Source organism: Scardinius erythrophthalmus (genome assembly GCF_964197995.2).
Source record: "Scardinius erythrophthalmus genome assembly, chromosome: 1".
Taxonomy (NCBI): domain Eukaryota; kingdom Metazoa; phylum Chordata; class Actinopteri; order Cypriniformes; family Leuciscidae; genus Scardinius; species Scardinius erythrophthalmus.
Window position 1 is genome coordinate 58,390,884 of NC_138221.1, and position 24,412 is coordinate 58,415,295.

At 37.8% G+C, this 24,412-nt stretch overlaps 3 protein-coding genes across 3 annotated transcripts; 1 reads left to right on the forward strand and 2 right to left on the reverse strand.

Moving 5' to 3' along the window:
* Positions 1-4,350: 4,350 nt before the first annotated feature.
* LOC308693618 (C-signal-like) lies at positions 4,351-6,033 on the forward strand (the record flags this gene model as incomplete). The annotated part of the gene is made up of 6 exons (XM_081370651.1): positions 4,351-4,491; positions 4,570-4,624; positions 4,731-4,918; positions 5,014-5,175; positions 5,383-5,493; positions 5,920-6,033. The coding sequence occupies 6 exons, from the start codon at positions 4,351-4,353 to the stop codon at positions 6,031-6,033; spliced, it is 771 nt and encodes a 256-aa protein (XP_081226777.1).
* Positions 6,034-8,024: 1,991 nt separating this feature from the next.
* On the reverse strand, positions 8,025-13,517 carry LOC308703779 (E3 ubiquitin-protein ligase TRIM39-like; the record flags this gene model as incomplete). The annotated part of the gene is made up of 6 exons (XM_081387683.1): positions 8,025-8,584; positions 9,470-9,588; positions 9,676-9,698; positions 9,786-10,016; positions 10,125-10,220; positions 12,984-13,517. The coding sequence occupies 6 exons, from the start codon at positions 13,515-13,517 to the stop codon at positions 8,025-8,027; spliced, it is 1,563 nt and encodes a 520-aa protein (XP_081243809.1).
* Positions 13,518-14,957: 1,440 nt separating this feature from the next.
* On the reverse strand, positions 14,958-24,180 carry gipc1 (GIPC PDZ domain containing family, member 1). Its single transcript, XM_081380609.1, has 7 exons — positions 24,001-24,180; positions 22,098-22,544; positions 20,858-21,043; positions 19,492-19,672; positions 19,299-19,405; positions 17,454-17,535; positions 14,958-17,372 (listed from the first exon to the last, which is right to left on the reverse strand). Exons 2-7 carry the CDS (start codon positions 22,395-22,397, stop codon positions 17,221-17,223), a joined length of 1,008 nt encoding a protein of 335 aa, XP_081236735.1. The 5' UTR covers positions 22,398-22,544; positions 24,001-24,180; the 3' UTR covers positions 14,958-17,220.
* Between the last annotated feature and the right edge of the window lie 232 nt (positions 24,181-24,412).

The window sequence follows — 24,412 nt, forward strand, 5'->3', positions numbered from 1 at the left end:
TTTCCCATCCTAGCTGAGAATACTCTGAAATGTCTTCTTCCCTTTGCAACCACTTACTTGTCTGGCTTTTCAACTTTAAAAGTACTTACAGTTTTTTTCAATTGTTTACACGCAATTTTGAAAACCGGGTTCTTTTTTTCAAAACAGAATCACAATTATCCAAACACCACACTCAATTTGCATAATTCCTAGATTGTTTGCAAAATGACACACTTCAGTCAAAACATACACACTTCAGTCAAAACATATACACATATTTGTGAAAATGCTATTAGTTTTCATTTAACCAACACAGTCCTCAATGATCAGACACTATTGCAGCCAGTTTCACACAGCTGTGATAAATATAAAACACATTTGTAAAAAAAACTAATTTTAGGAAATAGCATGTGCTAGATTTTTGGCCAGACATTGTTATGTAAGGGATAATTTAGATGACAAAAAAAAAATAGTGACATACCCACAACATTCTTCATGATTAGTTTGAGATATAGGGTGAATGTACACAAATAGGCCTGCTATAAACTTACCAAGCACTGCACAACACTGATGCTGCAGACTGAATATTTCAAGTATTTATTTCAATACTTACACAGTATTTCTTACCATAATCAGTTACAGTAATCAACCAACAATGAAATCAATTAAACAAATAAAATCTGTAGACAAATAAAAATGACTGCATGAAGTACATACACTTTGACTCTGAAGAAAAACTACTGTAAAAGCAACAAGAATACTGTAACTATTCATCATCTCTCCATCTGGCTGGAACAGGCCATAAGATTTCATCCACATCACAGGCTATGTCTTCAATGGCATAAGTCCTTCCCTACCTCTTCCTCTACCTAAGCCTCTTCCTCTACCTCCTTCTCCTCTTCCTCTATCTCCTTCTTCTCCTCTTCCTCTACCTAGGCCTCTTCCTCTATCTCCTTCATCTCCTCTTCCTCTACCTAGGCCTCTTCCTCTACCTCCTTCTCCTCTTCCTCTACCTAGGCCTCTTCCTCTATATCCTTCTTCTCCTCTTCCTCTATCTCCTTCTTCTCCTCTTCCTCTACCTAGGCCTCTTCCTCTATCTCCTTCTTCTCCTCTTCCTCTACCTAGGCCTCTTCCTCTACCTCCTTCTCCTCTTCCTCTACCTAGGCCTCTTCCTCTATATCCTTCTTCTCCTCTTCCTCTATCTCCTTCTTCTCCTCTTCCTCTACCTAGGCCTCTTCCTCTATCTCCTTCTTCTCCTCTTCCTCTACCTAGGCCTCTTCCTCTACCTCCTTCTCCTCTTCCTCTACCTAGGCCTCTTCCTCTATATCCTTCTTCTCTTCTTCCTCTATCTCCTTCTTCTCCTCTTCCTCTACCTGGGCCTCTTCCTCGACCTCCTTCTCCTCTTCCTCTACCTAGGCCTCTCCCTCTATCTCCTTCTTCTCCTCTTCCTCTACCTAGGCTCTTCCTCTATCTCCTTCTTCTCCTCTTCCTCTACCTGGGCCTCTTCCTCTACCTCCTTCTCCTCTTCCTCTACCCCCTTCATCTCCTCTTTGAGCTCCCCCTCTCATTCTCACTCTTCTTCTTTTACTTCTAGCTCCTTCCATCTTTGATGAAGACAGGTGAACTCACCTGCTGCCTTTTATAACACACCTGAGTGCTGCGTTTTCAAATTAGCACATGTGTGCTTCCACACCTGGTGGTTGTGTTTATCCAATTCGTTCATTAGTGTTGTCATTGGCAATCTGGGGCTTTGTAATGACAAGGAAGTAACCTCACAACCCTTAACTGTGTCTAAGGTGTGAAAATGTGTGTAGAGTTTTACAAATCACTGTGTAATGTTTTGCAAAAAGGGTGAAGCAGACATTGTGTGTAATGTTGTGCAAATCTGTGGAGGTGTTTTGCTCCTTGGAGTAGAATTTTGCAAATTGTGTGGAAATTTTTATTTTAGTGTGTAAACAATCGTAAAAAACTGTAAAACAAAATACAGAGCATGTCTAAATGTAGAGAGTGACATGCGTGTTGCACTGACAGACATAAATGTCACAATGTTGTTGAATGTTGCCACCAGGCCCAGCCTTCCCATTGATATGCTCTCTCTTCTTCTTTTCTCTCTCTTTCACTCTCGCGCGCGCACACACACACACACACACACACACACACACACACACACACACACACACACACACACACACACACACACACACACACACACACACACACACACACACACACACACACACACACACACACACACACACACACTCACACTCACACACACTCACACACACACACAGATACAATGCTGAATGTTGAAATTGCTGTACCAGATTTGAAGATGTTGAAATTACTTGACCATATATGATGATCTGACATACAAATGTTATTATTACAACACCAATAAAGTCAATGGATGTTCACCTACATGTTTTATGTATTTATTTCTACATTTGCCGTAGTATTGTCGATGGGTTCAATAAAACATCCTACAAAAAGAGGGCCTTGGCCAGAACCTAGTGTTATTTGGGGGGCCTTGTCATGGAAAAGTTTGGGAACCCCTGATCTATATGATTGAATGCCCTTGTGGTCTGGCGTACAGGAAACACAACAAAGTTTGAAAACACATATAACGGTCAAAAGAATCCTATTGCTGTTCATTTTAATTCTTTTAAACACAATTGGTCCACACTTCGATATTTATGAATTGAACAAGTGAAAGTACTAAGAAGGGGTGGCGACATCTATAAACTCCTACAGAGGGAAGCAGTTTTCATTGATGCATCGAACACTCTTTCTCCTAAAGGCGTTAACTTGGATTTTGATCTCAAACCTTTTTTGTAAGATTTTCTGTATTATTTGTTCATTATTTAAATTTATTTAATAATATATTTTTATTATTATCTGTTTATCATTTGAAAATAAACTTTTTGTAGTATTATTTGGTCAATTATTTAATATGTGATTTTTCATCTCTATTGGAGATGAGGCTTACACATAGACATTTGTCTCACCCCATGTGTCTTATCTGACTCTGATCCTCATCTGGCATTGACCATCCTTCCTGCCTGCCTTTTTCCTTTGCACGTTGGAGTTTACCTACCTCAAAGGCCAAATTATGGCAAGATGACTGGGTCAGAGTATCTCTAAAACAGCAAGACTTGGGAGTTGCTCCCGGTCAGCAGTGGTGAGAATTTACCAACAGTGGTCAGAGGAGGGACAAACCACAAACTGGCGACAGGTTGTGGGCACCCAAGACTCATTGATGCATGAGGGAAACAAAGGCTGTTCTGTCTGGTCTAAGCCAACAGAATGTCTACTGTGGCATAAGTCACAACATTTGAATGATGCTTTTGGGAGGAATGTGTCACAACACACTGTGCATCGCATGCTGCTGCATATGGGGCTGCAGACAAATCAGAGTGCCTATGATAACCCCAGTCCACCGTCGAAAGCGCATCGGACAACGACAAGCCGGTGGAGGGAGTGTGATTCTCTGGGCAATGTTCTGCTGGGAAACCCTGGTCCGGCCATTCATGTGGATGTAAATTTGACACGTGCCACCTACCTAAACATTGCTGTAGACCAGGTACATCGCTTCATGACAATGGTGTTTCCTGGTGGAAGTGGCCTCTTTCAGAAGAGTAATGCACCCTGCCACATTAAGGAATGGTTTGAGGAACATGATGAAGAGTTCAAAAGAGTTCGTTGCTCTGGCCTCCAAATTACCCAGATCTCAATTTAGCATCTGTGGGATGTGATGGACCAACAAGTTCCATCCACAAAGGCTCCACCTCTCTAACCTATAGGACCTATAGGTTGGAGAGGTTGGTCCTGAAAGCACATTTGCCCCTTAGTAAAGACATCATTGGACCCCCTACAATTTGCCTATCGGATGTGTGTCTGATACAATCGTGAGCAGTACAGGGACTCCACAGGGGACTCTGCTCCCCTTAAATTACTGAAGGGAATGTTCCTCTTGAACAACCTATGGATAAATACCTTGCTTAAGGTCACACTGACGATAATGGAGCCACTAATCAGCTCATCAGTTTATGGTTCATGCGTACCTTGCTGTGTTTTCTAGCTCAGACCTTTAATCTCTACTCTCACTTCTGAAACAGTGTATAGGATGTTAATAAAGTAATATAACTTTTTGGAAAGCGTCCAAGCAGTTTTATTACTCAAATCTATTAGTGCCGATAGGTTTATGCTCAGTCACTTTGAAATATCATCTTGACTCAGCAAGGTTCTCTCTCTTATAAACAATATGAAAGACCAGTGCAATATGGGGTGTGGCGTTCACTCTGCAGCCCATATAAAAAGCCTGATAGAGAGGCAGGTTGGGTGATGAAACCAGACTGATCATCTTTGAACATGGCAACGTTAAAGGCGTGTAGTGCTCTCGTGACCGGGGCCAACCGAGGCTTGGGTCTAGAAATGGTCAAGCAACTCCTGGAGGCCCGTTGCTCCCAAATTTTTGCTGCATGTCGTGACCCAGATGGGACCAATTCTGAGGTGAGTATTCAAGAGCTTAGGACAAAAGACATCTATAGAAATGTGCATTTTATCATTCACATTTTCTTTCTGATTCAGGCACTGAGAGAACTGGCCAAAAAGCATCCAGGTGTTGTCACCATTGTGAAGCTTGGTAAATGTGGATTTGTCTTTTAGACTACATTTTACATTACAGTAATAGTTGTTTTTGAGGTTAGAAATAACCTTTTTACAACTGATACTTTTTCTGCCGATATTAGATGTTGCTGATCCATGCAGTATCAAAGAATCTGCCAAGAAAGTGGGTTCTCTACTGGGCAAGAATGGTTTGAACCTGATCATAAATAATGCTGCAGTGTTACCACAAAAATCCATGTGGAGCACCACCGTTGAGGACATGATCCACACCTTCAACACCAACGTGATAGGACCTTTATTTGTCATTAGGGTAATGGAAAGAGTTTTGGGGAACAAGACTAATCTAAAACCAGTCTAGATTTCTTGCAATATCTAAAACACTTGGTTGTGAATATCTTTAATCAGGAGTACCTGCCGTATCTGCGTGCAGCAGCTAAAGCCAGTGGCAAACCAGGGATGTCATGTGATAAAGCAGCTGTGATCAACATCTCCACAGATGCATCATCTATGGTCATCATGCCATCACTGCCAGAGCCATTCCCGCTCTTCCCATACAGTATCAGCAAGGTACACAAGAAGACTCTTTTGAGACAGGCAGGAAAATGTGGTTTGAATCTCGATTAAAATTTCAAATTCAAATTCATCTATTCATTGACTACTATACTGCCTGAACATACGTTCTTATCAAACACTGTCTTAACTTAGAAACTGAAAAACAAATTAGAAGTGGTTGCAGTGTTAACAAACTTTGCCATGCATCTGTTTTCCTTTCAGGCAGGTCTAAACATGTTGACTGTGTATACTGCTAGGGACTTAAAGGCAGATGAGATCCTCTGCATTTCCATTCACCCAGGATACGTGAAAACAGACATGGGGGGAGATGAGGTAAATCTAGATTCAGTGATAAAGGTGATTTGCTGTAATGGGGTGAATCTAATTTACCAAATATTCTATTTAAATATTATGCTCCTCTGAAATGAAAACCTAGTCGGTAGATTAAAGATTTCACCATGCAGTTTTTTTCATAAATTGTGACTGTTATCCATTCTAGAACCCATTTCGGTTTGGGGTCATTTTGAACACTGTAGAAATAAAGGTTTGAGGTCTCTCATTCTGAGAGTGTTAAGTTGAAATTTTGTTCATAATCATCTCTCAAAAGGAAATTAAAAATCAGCATGATGCGTCAATGTTTATATTCATCATTAAATGACTCTGGAGTCTCAGAAACCAAAATTGAGGCACAAAAGGACACTTTTACACTATACACTATACACTATTTTAATTGCATGTTACTCTCTGTTTGTCCACCAGGCACATATCGACACCAGAACAAGTGTGGAGGGGATGATCCGTGTCTTTGGCAGTCTTACTGAGAATCAGCATGGTGGATTCATGGACTACACTGGAAAAACTATGCCCTGGTAAAACAGAAACACAAACCTTCGTCTTCTGACGAAGGGCTAATCCAGATGACCTGTATTATCCATCATATAAAAAGTGATAAGCACAGTTATTAACTTTTATGACAGACAACATGGCAACTTGATTCTGTGCTCAATACAATAAAACTAACTAAACAAACAATACTGCAATATTTTCATTTTGGGGGGGGGGGGGGGGGTGTTTGGCTCGAGGTCATGGTGCAAAGCCATGAAAATTCAAGGCTAGCCGTTGGGTCGACACTGATAATGGGAACTTCAGCTCTGAGAAAAAGTTGATAAAATAAGTTATTGTCAGTTTGTGTCATGAACGTAAACATGGGCTGACGACTACTATATAATGAGAAAGCATACTTATCTTTGCTCAATCTCTCCAAAGAATGGTAAAGAGTTCTGGCCATTGAATAAATGCTAGAGAGAGATCTGAGTCTTTCTTTAATGCTGCAACATACAAGGGTGGAAGCCTAAACTGGGACACCAGCATGAGTCCACAGTGGATGTAAATCTCAAAGTCACTGTAGTTAGTCTCAGTGAGTAATGACCTAATAGAGGATAATACACTCTTAAAAATATAGGTACCAAAAATGGGGTTTTCTACGAACCATTCTTGGTTCTCCGAAGAATGTTGCAGTTCTTAAAAGAATCATGTTTTTCTTAGTTTGAATAACATTTCACAAATCTCATTTTACACTCTCTTTCGTCTCTGTTCAGAGCATGGTGTTTGGATCCCGGCACTTCTGTCTAGTTTGCTTTGGGTTCTGTGTCGGGGTTCGGGTTTTCAGTTGTGAGTATGCGGTTTTGAGTTCGCTTGGACCATACGCTTTTCTGTCCACGTGTGTATTGTGTTCGGCTTAGCACATGGTTCGCGTTTCTTTCGGCTGAGTTGTTTCTTCTTGTCTTGGGCTGTGTGGACATTCATTCGGTGAGGTCTCTGTGGCTGCGTGTTTGCATCATGTTTTGTTTGAGCACATGGCTTGTGATGGTGTTTGCTGACCATGTGCTCTTGTTTTTGCCATGTTTGTTGTGAGCACATGGCTTGTCATAAATGTTTCCTTGTGCCATGTGCTCTCCTGTCTATTATCTAACCCTGCCCTTCTTGTTATTTGATTATTGGTTAATTTGCCCCACCTGTCCTTCCTCATTTCCTGCTTTATTTGCTCTCCTACTTATTCTCCTTGTGTTTGCAGTCCTGTGCCAGTTTGTCATCGTATATATACCCATAGTGTCTAGTCCTGCTGCTGTTGTTTGTTTTTAAATTACAAATAAAAATCCCTTCACCCAACCTTGACACCTTTTGCGTAATGGAAAGATTCCATGGATGTTAAAGATTCTACATGGAACCATCAATTCCAATAAAGAATCTTTGTTTTTATGAGTGTAGTTAAGAGATTGTTTTACATCGGAAAATTAGTCTCAGCAGGTATTTACTGGACAGCTCTGACGCAGAAGAAAATTACATCTGTTCTGTTTCTTTATTTATATAGCACTGTGTAAATACAACTTAAGTTGACCAAAGTGCTTTACAAAGTAGACACAAAAGATAATACATCAAAATAGTACAAATAAAAATTTAAAGCAAGTAGGACAATCATAAGATACAAACCATTTTTTAAATGCCAAAGAGAGTAGGTACGTTTTTAACTTGGACTTAAAAATGGCCAAAGTCGGCGCCATTCTAATTGCTAGTGGCAACTTACTTCACAGATTGGGACAGGCCACAGTAAACGCACAATCACCCTTGTGTTTAGATCTAGTTCTGGGCACTGTTAAGAGAGCAAGATCACTGGATCTAAGTGATCTGGTGGGAACATGACTTACGAGGATGTCTGCAAGAATAAGATGGAGCGAGGTTATTGGTGGACATGAATACCAAGACCAAAAGTTTGAACTCGATACTATACCTTATAGCCAATGCAACGAGGCAAGAATGGGAGTAATATGTTCATATTTGAACACAGCAAGATAGCTGTTGAACGGTCACCAGGAGGCACTGTTCCAAACTGCCACTCTCACAGGGCAGATCTTAAGTGGCCCTGGATTGTTCCCATTTATATTTGCCCCCGGACAAAAAAAAGGGAACATCCTCTCAGTAAAGTGGTCATTAAATGAGTAGATGGGTGTGACATCCACTGGGTCAAAGAAGCTGACCTCTCCAGCCCCATAGTCGATCTTCACGCGAACCCTCTCCAGGTGTCCCTTCAGCATGAGTGGTGTGTGCGGGGTGGTCATGGCCGTGTACTTCCCATCAGAGAGAGCGATGGTCCAGAATCCTCCTTCTGGACAGCCAGAGATTTTGCCTTTCCTGGCTATGGATTCTTTAACCACACCAATAACCCAGTCGTTATTTTGGCCCACGTCCACCTCCCAGGAATGGCATCCGGAGGTGAAACCCTTGGAGCCCAGTACAAAAACAAAGTGGTCGAAGCGCTCAGGGTTATCAGGCAGCTGTTTCATCACCCCCGTGTTGGACACACTTGTTAGATTCTTGCTGAGAGACAAACAGGGGTAGGCTGTGTTGGGGTCCAACGTCACTGGAGCTAAGTGGTGGAGAAAGTGGGAAGACATTATAACAAATTTATATATATAAAAAAGAAACATTTCTTTAACAGTGTTAAAACAATATTTAAACTTAAATGTCATTCGAGCATGTAACTTTTTCAGTGTGAAATACTTTCTGCAACTAGCCATTTGTAGTTATTTTGCCATTTGTTTGGACATCCACACAGCTCAACCAATGGCGTGAGTTATGGGGTGGGATATCTGGTTGTTTGACCAATGGCAGATGGGTGCAGTGTTCTGGAAACCTTTTTGATTATACATTTTTGCAATTCCATTTGGTGACGCTATGAGTAATTAAATCCATTAGTAATTACACACTTTAAGGATGCAGAAATAAAATGGAATGAAATTCTTAGAAATTCTGCTGTAAGTGTAGATATTAATAAATATAATTTAATAGATAATACATTTAATTTCTATGTATTCTACAAATTTCCAGAAACTTTAGAAGATATTAATAGTCAGTTTTGGCAATGACACCTACATAAATGTTTTATATATTTACATTTCATTCTATACATATTGAAATATGTTAACATACTGCGATATACAAATATATTTTGTATAATTTTCTTTTTATGTACCATATTTCTCAGAATGCTCTTATTTAGTTCAAAGAGGAGCCAAACAACATGAAGCAGATTTACAATATTGAAAACATTTTTTTCTCCCTTCATTTGTTGAACAAACCAACTTTGAACTTTGAATTTCTTTGAACGGCTGTAATTTCCTCTTCCTGTCCTTGCTTTTCAACCTGAGAGACGTTCAATTCAGATTCCGACTCGTGAATTGAAAGGAAACCCGTTCTGAAACCCTGAATGTTTGCACAAGCTCATCCAGCTCTATAATAACCGAGCACTCACTGAATTCCACCAGACTCTGCATTTTTTCCCACACTCCGAACTTCAGGGAGGTCATGTGCTCCGCAACATCGATTAGAGATTTGGGGATGGTTTCTGGTTCGTGAAATGTTATCTGAGCTCTGTAATGACATTAAGTCAGATTAGTTGTGATGGATTTTATGCAAACAAAACGATCAAATACTTTCAAATGTGCAGTGTATGATTACCTCATTTTGACATTCTTGTAGTTCTGTGGGGAAAATGTAAATCAGTTACTTGAGCTAATATTTATACAAAACTGACAAGATTAGTTCACATTCCAAACACAGCAGATTACCTGTAAAAAGAGGCTGTCATCTCCAGCAATCTCATTTTCAATGGCCATGACAGCCTGTGAAAAGGTGAGTATATCACGAGTGATTAAGTCAGTTTTTTTCTTCATCGTCTGCTTCTTTGTCTCTGCTTCTTCTGCCAGAACAGCAATCCTTGCAGCTTCCTCCTTCAAAAGAAATTTTTGAAGCTCTGCAAACTCCTCGTGAATTTGTTTCTCTGTCTGTTCCTTTTGGTTCTATGTGAACCCAACATAAAAAAGGTAATGCACTGAGTAATGGAGGTCTCTGTTGATGGTTAGTGTATCATATGATGTTTCTAAGTCTGGAACTTTCTCAGTTGATACCTTGATGTGGACTGTTATGTCATCACATTTTTGTTTGGCCTCATAGAGGAGTCTAAGACTTTTCTTAAGTGGGATGACAGTCTGCCGCATTTCCTCCTGGAGAAAGAAAAATGTACATCTCACTCGACTTTAAAACAACTCTATGCCCTTGTTTACACTTGGTATTAAGATGCGTTTTGGTCGATCGGTTCACAAGTAGACGAGGGAAACACATTCTTGTTTACACCTGGTGTTTAAATCTGTATCTTTTGTAAAGGTGTGGTTCTTACAGATCTTATGAATATGAACACGACAGAAGACGACGGAAAAACACACGGAGAGCAGCAGCTTTCGTTTCTTCCCTGATAGCTGCAAGACAATCCCGAACGCGGTGAGTGTGCGTTAGAAATCAGGAATGGTTAGAGAACGTTGTGCTTGGATTCATTTTCATTTTCTGATTCATTTTCATATATATGTATAAATATATGAAGAGTTCAGATGCAAAAGCCTCTAAGTGCCATCTGAAATTTGCTTCCAGAATGATCATTTTTATCAAGCTTGTATATTTATGTTCAGTAATTTCACTTAAATGGCAATGCAAATTACCTATTAATTGTCATTTAAGTGAAATTACTTAACTTAAATATACAAGTGTATTGTAAATATACAATAGTGAATATACTTTATATATATAAAGTATATTCACTATTAATGTCATTACAGGTCAAAACTGTATTGACCTTAATTTTTTAAATTCCAAGATATTATCAAGTTTTCTATGGTCATGGAAAATTACTCATATTTACTGCATTCCACAATATTTTCAATTAAGCAAGGTAATCTGTATCCTACCATTGATATTTAAAAAATAATCACATTGCTTTCCTGACAATTAAGCACATTTTTCCCTAAATTCTCATTAACAATGTGAAAACTATATTATATTTGATATATGATATTCGTAAAATTGCATTGATACATCCTAATGGTATTTATTATGCTTACTTTAATTTGTGCAAACAATTTATTTATTGTATTGCAATAATGAGAATTGAGAATAAAGATAATTATGGAAGTAAAATAATGCCAAATGTTTTTACAACAAAAAAGCTTGTTGAATTGATTGAAAAGATGCATTGCATTAACCTAGATGCATTTTAATCCATTGTATTTTTAGGGCTTGCATTTTTAGAAGCTGAAATTCAACATGGTTGTATATTTAAGGTGTGAATTTTTTTGTGAGTTTCATTATTAAAAATGAAATAATCCATAATCACCTTTCCGATTTCACTTCCAAAATATTAATTCTGATGTAAAAATACATCCTGTAATATTCGACAGGCAATTTTCGGTCAAATTTTGTTCGCTTTACAAATTCGCTTCCACAAATTCAGTGGTTGAAATTCGACAGAAAATTCAGGTTTTCACATCCTGGAACTGCAGGAAAAGCAATAGATTGCCGATCCATAATCTCCATCTGCTGTTAGTCAAACTCACCAGCAGGGGGTGGAAGTGCGTGTTGACAAAGACCAGCAATGGGCAGAGAGAGTCTTTCATTTCATTCACAAAAACAGATTTACAGAAATGGAGTGTATGTGTGATGATTATCAGTGCCAGTATATATGCGGAAAAGCTGATAAAGACAAAAGCTGCATTTAAGTTTAATTCAATGTCTTCATGGTTACTTTTGTACATGTAAGCAGATTTCTTTACCGTGAACGAGATTATGATGTTATTCCCCGATGCTGATGTACAGATCAAACATTAAAATTGAGGTAGGCATATATTTCTCTGGTTGTTTAGTTTCCATAACTCTGTGCTGCAGGGGATTCCCTCAATATGTCATAATCCAGGATTCCCTTGCCATCAGGACAAATTGATGGACTAATACAGTGATATAAAAGACCAATCGCACCTTATTGGGGATGTAAGCGGTACTATATAGGCTACAGGCAAACAGATGGACTCAGAATATGAACTAACGCGCAAAGTTTGATGCTAAGCGTTTCCCAGTGAAATACTGGGATAAAGTTGGCTTGACATTGGACGTTCGATATTTCGCAAATTTAGGGACCATCTCTAAATTATTCATACAACATTGGTACATGTTTCTAGCTTCAAAAGCATTTGAAGAGAACAACTTAAAGTCATAAAACCAATTGTAAAGTGTTCATGTAGGTATCAGGCATGATGCAGATTCTTGATATTTAATCAAATAAACTGTCACTTAATGTATGTAAAACATATAATATAATGACTCTCGCTACCTTTCTTTCTTTATTTATGGCTCTCTCTACTTGTTGCTTTGGCCTTCGTCAACACGCACTTGCACCCCCTGCTGGTGAGCCAACTAACAGCAGATGGAGATTATGCATCGGTACTCTACTGCTATTCCTGCGGTTCCTGGGTGTGAAATGTTGAATTTGAATTTGTGGAAGCGAAATAAAATGGACTGAAAAATACCTGCCGAATATTACAGGTTGTATTTTTAAACAGAATTAATGATTTGGAAGTGAAATCTGAAAGGTGAATATGGATTATTGAATTTTTAATAATGAAAATGTGTGTCAAATGTTATGAATTGAAATATTCACAGCTTAAATATACGGCAATGTTGAATTTCATCCCATAAGAATGCAAGCCCAAAAAATGCAATGCATTAAAATGCAAGCACGTTTTTTTTTTTCAGTTAGAGCAATTCAACAAGATTTTTGTTTCAAAAACATTTGCCATTCATTTTCTAAAAAATGAAATCAATAGAACATCTGGATGCATTATGGTAATGAGAATATGGATGGTAAATACAATAGACATAATGCCACAATGCAAAAAATAAAACAACTGCTTAAAACGAAGAAATATTCTTGGAAATATTATCACCTTGAGATCGTTTGCTGCCTCTTCCAAAGGACACACACTGTGGCCTTGATGTTTCTTGGACGTTTGACAAACACAGCAGAGAACCTCTTCGTCCTCTTGGCAGAACAGTTTGAGTCCCTCCCCGTGAGTGGCACAAAGAGCCTCCGATTTGGACGTCCCGTTGGCGGCATTTGAGCCAGCTCTCGCAGACGCTTGTCCTTTCTGCTCCTGTATGATGGCGTCGCACACGTTCTTCAGCGCCAGGCTCACGGTGGGCTCCGTCAGAGAGCTCTTCCTCCTGCACACTGGACATTCCCTCTTGGCCGCTTTCCTGCTCCAGAACTGACGAAGGCAGTTCCGGCAGAAACTGTGGCTGCACTTTAGGACCACGGGATCGGTGAAGATCTCGCAGCAGACCGGACAGGAGAGCTCATCCTCTAAAGGCGACTTCGAGTGAGACGACGAAGCTCTCGGGCGCAGAACTGGGATGTTTTTAAGGGATGGAAGGGTGTTTGCTCTTCCAGGTTGAGAGGAAGCCCTCGGTCTCAAGGGCATGGCTGTCTGTCTGGTGTTGCTGGAGTGACGTCCAGTCGCTTTTGATGCAGAAACCCTGATGAGCTGAAGCTGCACCTGCAGTGTTTGTTGCCAGTCTTTCAGCTAGGTCACAAGACTCCCACAAACACCCACCCGTCCCAAGAACGAGACCGCCCTTGGCCAATAATTACCTTTTATAGTGCTGTGACTATCCATAACTTAAATTACCATCACAAAATTCTCAGAAGTCAAGTCTTTGACCACACCTTATCCACTTGAATGTTTTTTTTTTTTTTTTTTTACGGTAGTCTAATAGGTTTGCTTTGTAGATTACTGGATCAACTGGTGCTTGAGGGGAAAACAAGCTTTGCCATTGATCCGTGAAATGTTTGGTGTAAGCATTATTTGTTTTGGGAACTCAAAGGCAGTGTGAGGGGTTGGAAGAGAGCAAACTCTTTCCGAACGCTGCAGGGACATTTACGCAAAGTTACTTGTGTGGAAAACACAAATTGCCACAGGAGTGCAGAACATTTCAAAAATGTGTTTCTCTCACGGGGGATAGTTCGCCCAAAAATGAAATGTGTCATTATTTACTCACCCTCATGTCGTTATAAGACTTTCATTCATCTTCAGAACACAAATAAAGGTCTTTTTCAAAAGGCGTCGTTCATTCTGACGCTTCAAAATGTTCATAAAGAGATCGTAAAATTATAATCCATATGAACCGAGTGGTTTAGTCCAAATTTTCTGAAGAGACACGATTACTTTGTATGTATGATGAATAGAATGAATTTAGGCTTTTATTCACATTTAAACATGGATCAATTCACACATCAGTTGTGGTAAACGGAAGAACCAATGAGGTTCATTCTCGTGTTACGCATCACATTTGAGCTTCAGCAAGAGGTTTGTTCTCACACATCAAGCAGGTTCTGTTGAGCTTTTGTTTATATTCGCTGATCAATGTTTAAATGTGAATAAAAACCTAAATTCAATCTATTCATCATATAAAGCGATCGTGTCTCTTCAGAAAATTTATACCACTCAATTAATATGGATTCGTTTTACGATCTCTTTTTGAAGCGTCAAAGTGGTAGTTGCGTAACTGTCAATGGAGGGACAGAAATCTCTCAGATTTCATCAAAAAAGATCTTTATTTGCGTTTCGAAGATGAACGAAAGTCTTACAGGCCAGGAACGACATGAGGGTGAGTAGTTAATGACAATTTTCATTTTTAAATGAACTATCCTTTTAAGAATACTATATTAAATAAGTCTTGAATTATGTTTTCAGTGCAGGTCACTCATTCCCATATACAGCCTCATTAGTAATGCAAACGTAAAGAATGGAAATATGCCCTTGGTAGAGGTTGTTTATGTTTAGCCAAGGAGAACGAACCCAATGTTTCAATGAACAACTGTTAGAAACAAAAACACCGCCTGCTTTCCAGAACACAAAAACAAAAATCACACAAATTGTTTTGTTTATTTTAATACTGTTGAGAAATCAGTAACAAATAACAATTTGGTGCAATAGCATTTCTGTCAATGGAAAAAAAAATGTAACACATATACGACTTGCATGATTATTGCCATTTGAATGTTGTCTGAGTAGTCCATCAGAACCATTACATCATCAGTGTAAACTATTCATTCGTAAAAACAACATATCTAATTATGTTGAAAAAGCACTGAATGAAAAAAGTGTCCAAAGTAAATCAACCACAAGAGCGCTGTGTGTTCAAGCTACACTGATAGCTTTACAGTATGTAAAAAGTAACACCTAAACATGTAACAGTTTTTTTTTTTTTTCCTTTTATAAATTTTTGCTCTGGTCTTTTAAACATTAACTTATGTCCTCCATAAGAAATGGCGCCTGGCTAAATAATAATAAAGAGGAAGAAATATACAGTTTTGAGTTTTAACCATCACATGATCAGTACTTTACATTTAAAACATGCTCTGAAGTTACAGATGTGGAAATACTACAGTGTTGAACAGCCTGGTTAAGAGTAATAATAATCTCTGAGTTCAACTAACTTAATAAATCATGTGCTTAGTGTACAATGTCTGTGTTTGGTCATATTTGCAGTGCTATTGTCAGTATCTTGGAAATGCTACTGTAGTGTAATTTCCGTAAACACATCAACACTATATACACTCAGATCAATGCCATCCACAGCCTCTACCTTCCCAACAGTGCTTTAATATTCACTTTTAATTAGGGCTGGGCGATATACATTAAATATTCACAATATACTCACACAATAATTGTGCTGGCAGTATAACATATTAAGCATACCATACAGAGTCGCTGAGTCACAAAAGGTTGGCGTTCGCTTGCAAAACTTGAAGGAAACTAAATGAAATAGGAGGAAAATTAGATTTTGCGATCACTCGCAACACTTTTGCTTTCTCTTGACAAAGTATTGCGGTTCCCCTGAGAAACTTTGCGTTTGCTCGCAAAAGTTAGTATAGGTTAGAAATGGTATAGAATAGAAATATAGCCCCACCTCATATTTTTCCATCACAAAAGTTCCTCAGGAGAATGCAAGAGAGCACAAATGCTTAGAAAGTGAAAACAAAAGCATTGCGAATGAACGCAAAAGAATGACAATATAATTTTCCCTCCCATCAAAACTCTCAACAATTCAACATTAAACAGTTTGCATTATCAATAAAAAATTCACTTACATCCTCGTGGCATAAAAATATATGTAGGTAAATATAGTTGTTTATTACTATATACTGGTTATATTTGTGCATAAAGATGAAAATGATTAAATATCAATCTTCAGCATGTTCATAATCGTGAAAAACAGTCTGGACAACATGATTGATTTGTATTTTACTTTATGCTTTTGGCTGCAATGACGGTTGGTTTGATATTAGTCATATCGCCCAGCCCAACTTCTAATCCCTTCCTTTTTCCTCTATCAATCCTGAAAAGGATAAATACTATTCATAATACTTCATGATACTTAATAATACTGATTTTACTGAGAGAAAAAGATTTCCTTATGTTTGGCAATAGGTGGTAGCCTAGTTGACCACACTACTAACATAAAAATCAATGTTTTATTTCTTTCCCGTTTCTCTTTTAAAATAAGAGCTAAGCCACAGAACTGGAAATGTAAAGCACTAGAGGTCATTTAGAAATAGTTCATTGCAACAACTTCTAAGCCACTTGAAATCCTTAGTATAAGAGAGGACAAGAGTACAGAACAAGACAGCACATGCTTTAGGGAATCATTATAGTGTTGATAAGACAAATGGTCTGTGATGCTGCCACCGGACGGGTCAGATCCACACCAGTGCAGAGCAGCATTGCCTCGATCTCTGCACCGTGTGGTCTGTGATCCGTGCCATAGCGTGCAATTTATACAGCGTCGGGCAACACAGTGCAAGTGAAAGTCACAGTATGTAACAGAGAAACCTCACAGGGATACGAGACATGGTCCCTGGAGCGAACACTTTGCGAATTCAACGAGTCTCTTTTGCTTGATATCCGACTAAATAAGACATTTCACATAAGTGATTAGGCTCAACCTAGTCAAAATCTTTTAAAAATGCATTCAACGTAGTGTCTTGATAACATCTGTTAGAGGCCTACATACAAGTGTTTCCAGCATCCCAGCGTATGCTCCCAAAAAGAACAAAAATAAAATCCCATAGTGTTCCTAAAGGAGTGTTTTCTAGAATTGCCATTTCAGCCGTTTCTAGAATTACACGCGACCGACCTTAGCATCGCCTATGGCACCCCACACATCAAACACAAACTCATCTGGAAATGCGAAATCACCCAGAGTCTCGTCCAAAGCTTCAGCAAACTCATCCGGGTTCTTCTTGTCCTTGCCGAGCTCAACCATCGTGGCAGCTGTGAATGAGTGTGAGAGTTAGAAACACCACTTGAAGAAAGAAAAACTGTACAAGAACTGGAATACGCAGGGATGCATACCGAGTTCACTGTCTCTAATACCCATGTAGCTCTCCAACAGATCATCCACTTTCTCAATAGCCTTTTCTTCAAATGCTGACGGCTGCAACACAAATGAATGAATGAAAATATTACAGGTTACCTTGCTTACCTAAAAAAATAATATCGTTGCAGACATTTCAGTATCCATAAAATATTGATATTTTTGACAACACTATGGCATAGCATAACACAGATGAGGTTTTGTCCAGTTTGTACAAATGTCTTAAACTACAAACCAAGCCATAAGGTTTTGCATTAGTGGCTGCAAGCTTTTCTGAATATATGGAGTCACATTATAACTGTAGCATTTCCAGCTCGTTGCAAATGTTCTATTTGAAAAGAAAAATTGTGAAGAAAACGTTTGTAAAAAATAATAATAATTTGATGACAAGAAACGTCTAATAAAAATGTAAATCTAAAAATGCACCTCTATTTTTTTTTCAATGTTTGACAAAATTGAATGCATGAATGTCAGTGTGATCTTTTCTAGCCTTGAATTTCTATGAATGTGGGAGCTCAAGATAGGGTTGAACTGATGCAATCATACTGTACATTAAAATACTGATTCTCACAATATTTATTTACATCCATTAAATACATAATTGTAATGTGCATTTATATTTCCTCCAATTTGATTAATGAAAATGTTTTATAAAGCGAGTAAAGAAAATGTAAGGAATAAAGAGAAGGGAACATGTCAATATGTAAAAGTAAAAGTCTAGAGATAATCAATGAGTTGTACTAGCAACACATCAAAGTTTCTTTTAATTCATATTACAAATAATAGTTTAAGGCTTGAATACCTCTGCTCCCAATCAATATGGACATAACTTTTACTGTACCTTCTGATCACACTGCAGTGCAATGGTCTAAAGATTCTTAAAGAAAATGAAGAGTTGAGTAAAGTTGTTATTTTTGCGCTCAAAAAGTATTCTCGTCGCTTGATAAACTTAAGGTTGAGCCACTGTAGTCACTTTGACTATTTTAATGTCTTTACTAACTTTTCTGGGCTGGCAGATGAAATTACATAGAAGCCTATAAAGGAGTGAGCCAGCTCTCAGATTTCATCAAAAATATCTTAATGTGTGTTCTGAAGATGAACGAAAGTCTTACGGGGTTGGAACAATATGAGGGTGAGTAATTACTGACTGAATTTTCATTTTTGGGTGAACTAACCCTTTAAATCAAATCGAGTTTATGATTAAGACATTACAAATATCTGCCAACATGCTCAGATGAATCATCTTAATTCAAAGGGGAAAACTAGTTTTAATACCCCAATGACAAATATTTGTTTTTGTTTCAAGTGTAAACTCGCATCATTTTGTTCAGTTTCTCAGAAAACAAGACTTCATATCTTAATCTTGCATCTGTAGTCATTGTGTGTTGATTTAAGAAAGTCTATATATTAGTTTTGAAAAACAAGACAAAAATTCACTTCAAGGCCTTAATTTCTAGTTTTAAAGACGTTTTAAGACCTGCAGAAACCCTGTGAAAAAGTCATCTAAATAAGTGCAAACTGGAAAATTGGCATTTCTTCATGAGGAAGATTCAATGAGATCTTTCTCTAACTTTAATCAATCCAATTATCAATCAGTACTGCACAGCATTGATAAGTATATTATTGATTGATAACTATAGTTATGCATTACAATATATTAACCTGTGGAATATATAGTGCAATGTGTATCGTATTGCAAGACAGTAAGAGACGCCTAGACCTTTCCAAGCACACAAATGCTCACTCATATTTGCTGACTCAGTTTAGTGACCCGTGAACTGAACTGATCTGAGATCATTATACCCCTGAGCAAGGAATCTCACCAGTTCCTCTACAGTGGCCGGTCCTTTAGATCTCAGGCGCAGGGTTCCTCTGCCCGTTCCTAACTGTGCAGAGCCTGACCTGCTTCCTGACCGCTGACTGATCATGTCTAAAAACAAAAAAACAGGTCAAAATCATCATATCAAATCCACTGTTGCCATCAATGTCAGCTACAGTGTGTTCAAAAACACTTACCAAATGCCTTCATAGGCTCCACCATCTTCAGGACAAAGGTTTTCCCTTTGGGCAGTTCCTTCAGCATCTTGGCAACCTCATAATGGCGACAGCCGATGAGTATCTGTCCGTTGATCGACTCGATCATGTCGCCCACGTTGATGACCTGGATCTGATGAATAATACTGCCTTCTCTTATTCTCTGCAAAGGAAACAGATGATTATCAGAAGATTTCAGAAGGTTGGGTGGTATTATTGCTCAAGATGAGGATAAGGTTATTATCATTAAGAGGTATTTGTTAGGTACAATGTGAAGATTGAGCTTGGCACAATGTTTAGCATCTAACTGATGTGCAATCAATCACAAGTGTGCTTATATCAGCTCATTTACAACAGCATCAAATCTGATTCATCCCATCAGAATTATAGACTTTAAGAATTATAACAACCAGCATTACAAAAAAAAAAAAAAACTGACGATGTCCGACTAGAGCCAAAAACTAAGCCGAATGTCGCTCAAAAACGCCCTGACCATCGGCTTGTTATTGTTATCGGCTTTCAGAATGACCCCACCAAAAGTTAACTATTTCAAGAGTGAAAAGCACTTTAGTTTTAGACATCAAAAACATGAACTTGTGGTGCTCTTTAAAACTTTTACATTTGTGTTTTTTTTTTATTCATTTGGAATGGTACGAAATGTTTTGGCACTTGCTATGTGAACACAAAAAAAATCATGGACATGATTTGAACAGGTTAAACGGGAAAAAAATAGTCACTTGTGTTCCTCGCAGTCAAAAATGACGGCATTGGAAATGAATGGGACACGAATTTCATCTTGTGGAAACGTTTGGTACTGCGGCCAAACAAAGTCTTACTGAAAGCTCATTTTTTTGAGATATCAGGCTCAAATTTTGAACACAACTTGCTTAGATTTATGGCTTTGATTTTCTCACAGTTTTAGAGTAAAACATGTTTTTGAAAATCTATATTTCAAATAAAAAATTTAAATCGTATTTTTGCTAATTTTTCATAAAAATAAACAAAGTTCACTTTTTAAAACTTTTAACACTTTAGCAATAATCAGCCAAGTGTCGTCTTTAAAAAGAGACTTAAGTCTGTGCTCTAAAGCATTCAAGATTTACGACAGTTTAAGTTGGAAATCAAAATTTCAGGTCAATGCTCAAAAAGTGAATAAATGGATTATAAATATAGCGTAAATATAACTTAGTACCATAAAATCCCCTAAAAATATAAAATATTTATACAAATAAAAAACATTATTGAACTAAAATATAGTACATTAATTTCATTGAAATAAAAAAATAAATTTCAGTAATTTTTGACTGACACGCACCAGAGGGTTGAAAGCCCAGATAATTTGTCTCACCTTAATGAAAGCATAGCCAGCTCCATTATCAGTGATTGTGAGCCCCAGTGCATCCTCTCCTTTAAACACCTCCACCTCTTTCCTCTGACCCTTCACGTGAGCGAATATAAAGTCCTCCAGCCCGATCTGGCCACCCAAAAGTTTGTCCATATCCACTTTGTGAGTATTCAGTGTGCAAAACATCACCTGAGAAAGGATGTAGGCATTTAGTCTAGGGATTGGCATGTCAAGCAAAAATAATATTCGATGATCGCTGGGAATTATTCGATTATTATACAAAAATCGCACCCCTCCCCCACATGCTCACCGGTAAGACAGTGTTCGCTCAAATCCCGCTCCAACATTAAATTTCTCTGTACTTTACTATACGTGTTGTAGCCATTAAAGAAAACGTATTTAGTTTCATATCTATGTTTAAATAATATAATGTTATTTTTTCATTTCATCTATGTTGATTATACGAAATGTGAACAGCATGAGTAAGGATCATAAGATGCGCAATATATCAAGAGACATATGGAGTGGGTCAGACATGATTGACCACTTCATTAAGTTTTGTTTTGTAGAAAACCTTTCTTTAAATAGAATTTAGTTTTGTACTGAATCTTAATTTTAATCAATTTTTCATCAACCAGTTGCCTGGATTTAATAAATGAGAAGCAAATATAGCAGACAATATAATCAGGACATGGAGAACTGGACTCGTGAACTGGAGCTCGTCTCATAAATTAACAAACTCAGCATATAGGCTACTTACCTCACGAGAAATATATCTATAGAAAGCTTGAAATGTCTACTTTTTAAACAAAACAATTCAAAACAAAAAGAAACAGACTACTCTCTGCTTATGTAATCCGTATGAAATGTGCATTTCTCTCAACAGGCACGTTAAAAATACTGTGAAGATGGTGAGTCAGCATTATCAACTTCATCTTTGCAGCCAAGTCCGACACTGACACAGAAAACACAAGTTTATTAATAAACAATTAAAATGTCTACTTGCTATATTTGACACATTCATAATCAAAACTTTTGCAGGTTCTTTGTGACAGCTTTTAGGTGCGTTATTGGCATCGCCACATAAGAGAAGTTAAAAAGAGTTAAGTCACCACCGCATCAGCACCGAAAACATGGGGATTTTTTTTAAGACCATAATCGCACAACCTAATCGATGTTCTGTAATTAAATCAACTAATCAAATATACAAAAATCGTTACTCATCCCTAATTTAGCCCCTCACCTCTGTTGGAAGAATCCCAAAGGCCTCTCCTATCTTGGCGTAAAGCTCACGCACATTGCTGAAGCCCTCAATGCGTCCCGTGGGGCTGCCGTGAGCCAGCTGGGTGTGGAAGATCAGGCGGGGTCGCAGGCCGGTGGGTGGAGGTGGTAAACCCTCATGGGCAGCTCCTTCACCCAGGCCGACCCTGCCACCATCCAAGCCATCCAACCCCGGGACGTTCAGTCCGGCCCGGATCGGCTCGGCCTCCTCGTTCTCCACCAGCGGAGACGCCTTCTTTCTGCGGCCCAATCCCAGTGGCATTGTGGGTGCTGCTGTCTGTGTTTATTGCACAGGCACAATGTTTTAACACAAAGGGGTCTGTGAACCACCTTTAATGCCGTTCTTTATGTGCCCAAATCAAAGGAGAAAGTCTCATGAGTTCAGCCCATTCAAAGGAAATCTCCAGACCTGCGATACAAAGAGAAGACACATTTAAATAACAAAAATAAATAATTATATTTCATGTTAAAATGACATTGTCAGATTTGTGTTTATGTAACGCTAAAACACTGCTGTAGTAGTGATGCTTTATTTTCCCAGAAATCATTTCAGTTTTTAAATATACATTTAAATACAATTTTAATAGATTTTAAGAACTTGAAGCATTATCGTATCACGTATCGATTTAACAATTTATCGCATATCGCATTTTTCTTAAATTTTGTGCAGCCCTATTTGTAGCAAATGTAATATACAAGTAAAGAAAAATATAAAACATAATTTAAAACTTAGACCAGAAAAAGATTTTACTTATTATTATTTGATGAATAAATGTCTATGTAATTTCTATGACTTTTCTAGCCTTTAATTTAGAATTCCTACATCGAGACTGATTCACACAATACCTATTTACATTAGGGCTGTCAAAAGATTAATCGCATCCAAAATAAAAGTTTGTGTTTAAATAATATATGTGTGTACTGTGTATAATTAAATTTGTATATATAAATACACACACATGCTTGTATATATTCAAGAAAAATGTGTAATTTATATATAAAAAAATTATATTTATATATAATATAAATTATATAAAAATATATACAGTATATGTATGCAAATATTTCTTAAATATATACATGCATGTGTGTGTATTTATATATACAAAATAATTATACACAGTACACACACATCTATTATGTAAACAAACTTTTATTTTGGATGCGATTAATCGCGATTAATCTTTTGACAGCCCTAATTTACATACATTAAAAACATACAGTACTGTCCAAAAGTCTTAGGAATGTTAATATTTAATTTTTACTCGATTTTATGCATAATAATAAATGTAAATTCTATAGCTTCTAAATTCCCTGATATTTCCTGGTATTTTATATGACTGTGGGAACTCAAGGTTGCACCGATACACATCACGACTGATTATCCCAATATTTATATCCATTAAATACATATTGTTTTCATGTGCATTCATATTTCAAACAATTTAAGACAAGTAATGGAAAAGTCATAGAAAATGTTTCTCCAAGACGATACGGACGTTTCTATGAGATCTAGGTCGTCTTTCTCAAGCAGTAATCACAACTGAGATGGAAAAAAAAATTACATTTAAAGCAAATGTAATATAAAAGCGAAATTTTAATTTGGGAGGAAATCATACATCTATACTAAACTGGTTTCATTCAACCAGAATAAAGAATGGTTCTGCATTGTTTACTTGAACCGCTATCTGACTAACTTAAAGGATGCAATAAACTCAATTAATTAAACCGACCACTGAAAAATCACTTTCATGCGTTTAGGTTTCAGGATTAATGCAGCCTGACATGTTTCTATTCATAGTCTGACGCTAAAGCAGCTAATGTGAGTTAGCATGTTAGCATCCTCTAGACATCACGGCACTTACCAAACTAACTCTGACAGTGAGGCAACCATGAACCGCTGGAACGTCGGGCTTATAATGTGTTCATTACAAAAGCTGATTGTTGAGGAGGGTTAAAGCGGGTGTTTAGGGAGTATGTTCTGGTACGTGAGAGAGGAAGGCGGATATCACATCACTCAACAGGACCAGCAGTTCTTCCTCTGTGTTGTTGAGACCGTTACAGCAGCTCAGCTCAAACACATGCGCGCTGCTGCCACCTACAGGTGAGATGCGGTCAGGACATCGGTCAGCACTGCAGGGGCCGTGCTTTTATTATGCATTTATTTTTAGAAATAAAATCGTTAAGTTTTCTGCACAGATAAAAAACAACAACAAAAAACACCTCGTATTTGAATAAACTAAGCTATATGGGCTTATAGAACTACAGATTGAGAAG

What these genes read in the sequence shown, in the direction of transcription:
- gipc1 (XM_081380609.1), bottom strand. Translation starts at nt 22,397, where the DNA reads ATGCCACTGGGATTGGGCCGCAGAAAGAAGGCGTCTCCGCTGGTGGAG. An exon ending in TTGGGATTCTTCCAACAGAG is followed by an intron (nt 21,044 to 22,097) that starts GTGAGGGGCTAA and finishes ATCCTTTCTCAG; the next exon opens with GTGATGTTTTGCACACTGAA. An exon ending in GGAGCCTATGAAGGCATTTG is followed by an intron (nt 19,406 to 19,491) that starts GTAAGTGTTTTT and finishes TTTTGTTTTTAG; the next exon opens with ACATGATCAGTCAGCGGTCA.